At 43.9% G+C, this 7,457-nt stretch overlaps 1 protein-coding gene across 9 annotated transcripts in view; it reads left to right on the top strand.

Annotated features, from left to right (window-relative positions):
• The window catches only part of WBP1L (WW domain binding protein 1 like), a 71,504-nt gene that overhangs the window by 4,100 nt on the left and 59,947 nt on the right, over positions 1-7,457 (top strand). For 7 of the 9 annotated variants that reach the window (XM_060034157.1, XM_060034156.1, XM_060034159.1 and 4 more), the window contains exon 1: positions 4,683-4,864. The exons of 1 other annotated variant lie outside the window; for it this stretch is intronic. Coding sequence is in view for 1 of the 8 variants with exons in the window: in XM_060034159.1 (XP_059890142.1) it covers positions 4,775-4,864 (90 nt within the window). In the remaining 7 variants the exon portion in view is untranslated. Of the gene's footprint in view, positions 1-4,682; positions 4,865-4,914; positions 5,237-7,457 lie in introns of those variants that run through there. One more of the 9 variants, XM_060034158.1, reaches the window with a different exon arrangement.

Here is a 7,457-nt window from a genome sequence, read left to right as displayed (position 1 = left end):
ATTCCTAGAATTTCTAATTATGTGGGTCTGGGATGGAGCCGGTGAATTTGTATTTCTGGTAGTTTCCCAGTGATGCTGATTCTGTCAGTCTGGGGACCCCTTTGAAGGACCACTGCTCTAAAGGGAAAGGGCCTCCTCCCTGAGGTCAGGGTACCGGCTGCAATTTGATTTTCCCCCCATTTAAAAAAATTAAAATATAATTCACGTGACATAAAATTCATCCTTTTAAAGCGTACAGTTCAGTGTTTCTTAGCATGCTCACGATGTTGTGCAGCTGTCATTACTCCCTAATTCCAGAATATTTTCATTACCCCTGAAAGAAACTCTGTACTCATTAGCACATTACCCTCATCCCCCAGCCCCTTGCAGCCCCTAATTTATCTTCTGTCTCTATGCATTTACCTATTCTGGACATTTCATGTAGATGGAATCACACAGTATGTGGCCTTCGATGTCTGACTTTTTTCACTTAGCATAATATTTTCAAAGTTCATCTATTCTGTAACGTGTACAATTTAATTTTGGCTGATGTCTGGGCAGAAAAGTCTGTGTCTCGGAGCTGGCTTCCTTAGGACAGGAGATTGCCTTAAGCTTTGCTCATTTCCAAAGGCAAATAGGAAAAACATTACCAGAGCTAGCCGGAGCTTGGAAGCAATTCTGAACTGATGTTCTCTCAAGAATCCACAATCTTCTCCTTTCTGTCCCAGCTCCTTAAACCTCCTGGCATTCCTCCTCTCTTTATAGACAATTACCCTTTTGGAAAAGTCTGGAGTAGATAGTGATTGCAGTTCAGAGGCAGATTAAAAATACTTCACTCAAACCGCATCTCAGCTCTATCTTGTAAGACCTCTCTGCTTTCTTTGATTTGGCTCCTGCGGGATGTGGAAAGAAGTGATGAGGGTGACTAAAATGCCTTGGTGTGAGAAGTGCTAATCCAGACTGAGCAGGGTGTAGTGTTTGTCCTGTCCAGTAGCTCAGTTCAAGCCCTTGGGTAAAGGGAGTAAAGGAAGTCAGAACAAAATTCCCTTCTGTTTTCCAAATTGAAACCATTGGTGTTTCCTAGTGATGATGATACCTGGCTTTTTTTTTTTTTTGGAGTATAGTTGATTTACAGTGTTGCATTAGTTTCAGGTGTACAGCAAAGTGAATCAGTTTTAGATATACATATATCCACTCTTTTTTTAGGTTCTTTTCCCATATAGGCCATTACAGAGTATTGAGTAGAGTTCCCTGTGCTATACAGTAGGTTCTTATTAGTTATCTATTTTATATATAGTAGTGTGTACACGTCAATCCCAAGCTCCCAATTTATCCCTCCCCACCCCTTATCCCCTGGTAACCATAAGTTTGTTTTCTACATCTGTGACTTGACTTCTGTTTTGTACCCTTCTGTTCATTTGTACTCTTTTTTTTTAGATTCCACATATAAGCGATGTCATATGGTATTTTTTTTTTTTTGAGTGGCTTGAACAAGAGACATGTATTTTCTCATGTGCTATAAGTCCATAATCAAGGTTCTAGCAAATCTGGTTTCTGGTGAGGGCTCTTTTCCTAGTTTTTGTCCCAAAAGTCACTGAGGTATAGTAAAGTTCTTCAATCTTTTTATTTTTTCTTTCTGTTCTTCAAAGTAAATCAATTTAAATAATCTACCTTCAAATTCATTAACTTTTTTTTTTCTTATCTTCATTCTTGTGTTAAACCCATCAGAACTTTTTTTTTCTTTTATATCAGCTATTGTACTTTCAGTTCCAGAACTTCTAATGATTTTTTTGGTTGTTTTAGTTTTCCTTTCTCTGCTGAGATTCCTCAGATGTTTTCTTATTATATCTATCTTGTCCTTCAAGATTCATACATACTTTCAATAGCTGACAAAGTTATTCGTAGCTATTTATTTATCTAAATCATCTTGGTGTCAGTTATGTTAACTAATTTTTCCTGATTATAATATTTTCCAGCTTCTGTACATATCTAGTAATTTTTTACTGTCTGCTTGACATTATGTATGTTAACTTGAAGGCTATTTGGATTATGTTGCCTTCCATTAATGGTTATTAAATTTTTATGTCATATGGTATTTGTCTTTCCATATCTGACTTCACTCAGTATGACAATCTCTAGGTCCATCCATGTTTCTGCAAATGGCATTGTTTTGTTCTTTTTCATGGCTGAGTAATATTCCATTATATATATATATATATATATATATATATATATCTCACGTCTTCTTTATGCATTCCTCTGTTGATGGACATTTAGGTTGCTTCCATGTCCTGGCTATTGTAAATAGTGCTGCAGTGAACACTGGGGTGCATGTATCTTTTCAAATTATGGTTTTCTTTGGGTATGTGCCCAGTAGTGGGATTGCTGGGTCATATGGTAGTTCTATTTTTAGTTTTCTAAGGAACCTCGGTACTGTTCTCCATAGTGACTGTACCAATTTACATTCCCACCAACAGTCTAGGAGGGTTCCCTTTTCTCCACACCCTCTTCAGCATTTATAGTTTGTAGATTTTTTTTTTTTTTCGGTACGCGGGCCTCTCACTGTCGTGGCCTCTCCCGTTGCGGAGCACAGGCTCCGGACGCGCAGGCTCAGCGGCCATGGCTCACGGGGCCCAGCCGCTCCGCGGCATGTGGGATCTTCCCGGACCGGGGCACGAACCCGTGTCCCCTGTATCGGCAGGCGGACTCTCAACCACTGCGACACCAGGGCAGCCCTAGTTTGTAGATTTTTTTGATGATGGCCATTCTGACCGGTCTGAGGTGATCCCTCATTGTAGTTTTGATTTGCATTTCTCTAATAATTAATGATGTTGAGCATCTTTTCATGTGCTTTTTGGCTATCTGTGATACCTGGCTTTTATATAGAGGACTTACAACTCCTTGAGGCTGGGAGTGAGACCCTGTGCTAAGAAAATAACGTGGCCCCTGTCTAATACTCAATCTTTTATTCTCCCCTAGGGAGCTTGATTGTGGAATGGATGAAATTCTAAGAAATCTAAGACTGGCAAAAATACTTGTCACCCTGTGCAGCAGTTGGGAAAGCAGGATCAAGACAGAGACAGAACCGATTTTTTTCACTCTTACCTGTTTCCCACTTTGCCACCATTTAAGCCAAGAACAAACTTCCTTTGGGTTCAGCTATGGGCTAGACTGGGCTCGGCTCTAAAATGCTTTGGCGGGTTTTTGAGGGGAAATTGGCAGCTACAGGCAGCTGGCTTTTCTGCAGCAGTTCTTCATCTGTTCGTTTATTTTCCCAATATTGATTGAGCTCACGGTTGGGCCATGTACAGGGTGTAGGGATTTGTTTACAAAATGAATAAGACCTGGAGTGCCATTCAAAAAGCTAAAAATTTAGTCGGAGGGGTCAGGCAGGCAGAAATTGTAGATTAGATACACTGTGTGATAAGTGTTATGTGAATTCAGAAGAAGAAACCAGGGGATGAGAACTAGGAATTTTAAACGGGAAACTGTATGTGTAATGTTTAAACGAAGTTAAATGTATTGTATAGCACAGTTCATTGGGGATCTCTTAACTGTTGGGTGTGAGCAGAATGTGTGGGAAATGTAGTGGCAGTAGGTGAGATAAAGAAGTATGCAGGTGTGAAAAAAAAATACGCAGGGACGAGGACGCAGAAAGGACCACCATATTGATAAGTTTGGACAATAAATCCTGTAGGTAGTTGAAGTATTTTGAGAGGGGAAGCCCTGAGACGATAATATTTGGTTTTAGGTGGTAGAACACCCCTGCTGTGACATGTGAGAGAAATTCAAGAGGGAAGAATTAGCAACTGGCAGGACAGCAGGGAGACCGTTTGTATTTAGCCAGAAAATGAGAACATGGATTGAAGCAGTGGGGGTGGATTTCAGAGCTATTTCTGAGGAAGAGTCAGTAGAATTTCATCCCTCGAACTTGGGGTGACAAAGCACTGTGCTTCAGGTAAAGATACTATCTCATAGGAATTCAAAGTGACCGAAGATACTGCTTGAGCAGTTTGAGAGGGACTCTGGTACTGGGGCTGTGCTTAAAGACAAAAGACATCAAAAGCTTTTTAGATTGCAGTTGTCTTTTTTGTTTTTACTTTTTACTTTTTGGCAGTGCCACCCACACAGGACGTGGGATCCTAGGTCCCTGACCAGGGATCAAACCGGGGCCCCTGCATTGGCAGCGTGGAGTCTTAACCACTGGACCACCAGGGAAGTCTCTGCAGTTGTCTTTTTTAAGAGTGCCAGGTTACTTTACAAAAGTAACTTATTTTCCAACACCCTTTGGAATTACCATACCCCCTTCCTTTTCTTTGCTAAACTGTGGAAATCTAGTACTTCCGCCACATTCAAGATGGTGGCACCAGAATTAGACTTTTCAACACACGTCTTGGATGGCCCCGCCCCTGATCAGAGCTGCTTCCGCCACTCTCTGCGCAGCGGGACGCATTTACGCCGCCTCGTAGCACTCAAGATGGCCTGGGTTCCTCCTACTTTCCATTGGCTGGATTTCTCCAGTTTTCCGTCTTCGCGAGGGGGCGGGATTTCTATTTGATCGACATCTTTCTTGACCAATGGACGAAGGGCAAGGGCCAATGACGCGCTGGAATTGGAGAACCATCCAAGTGTCTGGGAGGGCGTTTGGGCTGGGGCGGGGTGGAGCGGAGCCGGAAGCGGGAGGGGAGAGTGAAACAGGAAAAGAAGGGAAGAAGGAAGAAGAGGGAAGAGGAGGAGAGGGAGGAGGAGGAGGGAGGTGGCGGCGCCGTGGCGGAGGAGCAGGAGCAGGAGGGGGATGGCGAGGAGAAGGCTCCTGGGTGGCATGGCGCTCCTGCTCCTCCAGGCGCTGCCCAGCCCCCTGTCAGCCAGGGCTGAACCCCCGCAGGTAAGGGGGAGGGGGTGTCCGGGCCAGGCTGGGGCCTGGGGGGCGTCGAGGCCTGGCTGGAGGGGGCTGAAGGAATGTTGTTGCCAAGAGTTGCGGGGTCCCGAGAGGGGCACCCATGCCTGGAGTGGACAGGGTCTAAGGGGGCGTCGGTGTTTAGCTGAGGGACACCTGTGACGGTTTTGGTATCACGGAGGTGGCAGAGGCATGGTGCCAAGAGAGTGAGGGGCCTTTGAGACGGCAGTTAGGTCAGGTGGGCTGGCATGACTGTGACTGGATAGTGGCGCAAGCGGGGTCATGTGGGGTGCATTCGTGTCCTCCAGTGGAGCAGGTCTCCAAAGCAGCGATGCCGCGTGTATGTCTGTGCGGGTAGGGGTACGTGGGTTATTGAGCGGGCTTGAGAGGGAGGAGGGGCTGGCTGAGAGGATATCTATTTCAAGCTGGACCTGGGAAAGTTGTAGGGGCCTCTTGGCCCCATTTTTACTGGTGTTGGAGGCAGGACTCTTGGAAGGCAAGTGAGATGAAGTAGACTGGGACCGCTCAGCAGCAGGGCACACTTGAGCTGTAACAAGCTCTTACTATCAGGTTGGCTGGCCTGGGGAGTCGGTCACTGATGCTGATCTGGGCCAGCTGCGGATTTTGAGCAAAGGGTCGTGCTGATGCCAATACGGGCAACAAATGGAGCACCCCAGCTTTTCTTGCTAAGTGGCTTGTGCTGATTTTAGCGCCGCTGGCATTTCGAAACCCAAATGGGAGCGTTACTCCTGGCGCCAGGTTGGGTGGGGTGCAGTAGGGGGGAATCACCCCTCCTTCCCTTCCTTGCATTTGGCAAGGCTTTACCATTCTATTTTCTTCAGTTTCTGTTCCCTTCAGTGTCTTTTCAGAAGGGCATATACAGACACACACAGAGCAAGATGGCAGACTCTATACAGCTTAGCACTTGAACTTTGTGTTGTGGTCAAGAGTAGAAGCAGAATGCCAGCAAAAAGCCTTATCTTTTTTCCTAGGAGTTTATGAGCATCATGTTATGCCCATTAGTATCCTCTATTTAAAACATTAATTTTTCAGGTGAGATGAACTTTATATAAACTGTTTAAAACCGTTTAACCATTTTAAAGTGAACAATTCAGTGGTGTTTAGTGCATTCGCAATATTGAGCAACCACTGCCTCTGTCTAGTTCCAAAACATTTTATCACCTGGGGAGAAAACCCTGTACAAGCAGTTCCTCCCTGTTCCCCCTTCCCCCAGCCCTTGGCAACCACCAGTCTGCTTTACATGTCTGTGGATTTATCTATTGAGGATATTTCATATAAATGGAATCTTACAATACCTTTTGTATCTGGCTTTTTTTTAGTTTTTTAACCTTCTGTATCTGGTGTCTTTCCCTTAGCATAATGTTCTCAAGGTTTATCCATGTTGTAGCATGTAATTCATTCCTTTTTATGGCTGAATAATACTCCGTTGTGTTCCATAATTTGTTTATTCATTTATCTGTGGACGTATCATCTGCTTTTCCCAAAGAATATATTTATGTTTATTGGAAATAACATGTGAAAGGAATAGAGCTCATTTTCTGTCCCAGTACATTCCTTTTTCTAGGGCTGGGGCTCTTCTGTTTTAGGCTTTGTTGAGGTTCTTTGTTTTCTCAGTTAAAATCATGAAGTGGCAAGAGAAATAAATTTCCTTTATTAGAAAAGTTACAAAGCTAAGATATAGATGTTGAGAGAATAAAATATAGAACAAACTGTTGCTTTTCCTTTGCACCTGCGCCTTTCTGTAAGTATCTTTAAAGGCTGTTTCCAATAACCAGTAATTAACATTGCTAGGGGGTTGATTTAGGAATGGTGCAGGCTTTGGAGCCTTTTGAGGTGGGTGCCCTGGGCCTGTGGACTACATCTCCCCATTGGAGAGCAGTGGTGGGAACCAGATCCATTTCTTTAGCAGGAAGGATGGAAAGTGGAGGTTCCTTCCCAGGTCATGGAAGCCTGGGACGTGGAGAGAAGGTTTGGGTGGGGATCTTCAGTGTCATGCCCTAATTGCAGCTTGTGGATCACAGACCGTTTTGTTATCATTTCTCTGGCACTTCCGATACTTACTTGGGGGACAGGGTGGCTTTTGTACTTTGGTCCATTTGAATGGATGCTAGCACTGGCCAGCAGCTATTATGTGGTTACAGTTCCTGCAGAGAAGGGAAAGTTTTTAAAATGAGTAGGCTCTCTCCTTCTAACCCCCTTCCCCCTAACACTCCTAACCCCATCTCATAGCCTGTCTCTTTCTCTAGCCGAGTCTCAGTATCTATAGTGAGAATTGTGTTTTGAATTTTAACCTTTGGAATGAAAGTTACTCTATAATTATTAACTCTGAATCCGCCACAATTTAGTCAATTTAGATTTTGTTTTCTTTTTGTTTTTGTTGATTTTTGGCTTGCAGAAATCAGTGAAGGAAAAAAAATTTAGAGACCATTTTGGCTTAGGATGTACTTCAGGTACTCACTGTCCGTATTTCAACAAGTGGCTTCTAGCTAGCTCCGAATTGAGGAGGACTCTCTGTACTCCGTCTGTATTGAAAATTGTATGGGTACCTCACTGCATTTTT

The sequence above is a fragment of the Delphinus delphis genome, chromosome 16 (assembly GCF_949987515.2).
Source record: "Delphinus delphis chromosome 16, mDelDel1.2, whole genome shotgun sequence".
NCBI classification, from domain to species: Eukaryota; Metazoa; Chordata; class Mammalia; order Artiodactyla; family Delphinidae; genus Delphinus; species Delphinus delphis.
This window is presented reverse-complemented; position numbering and strand designations above follow the sequence as displayed.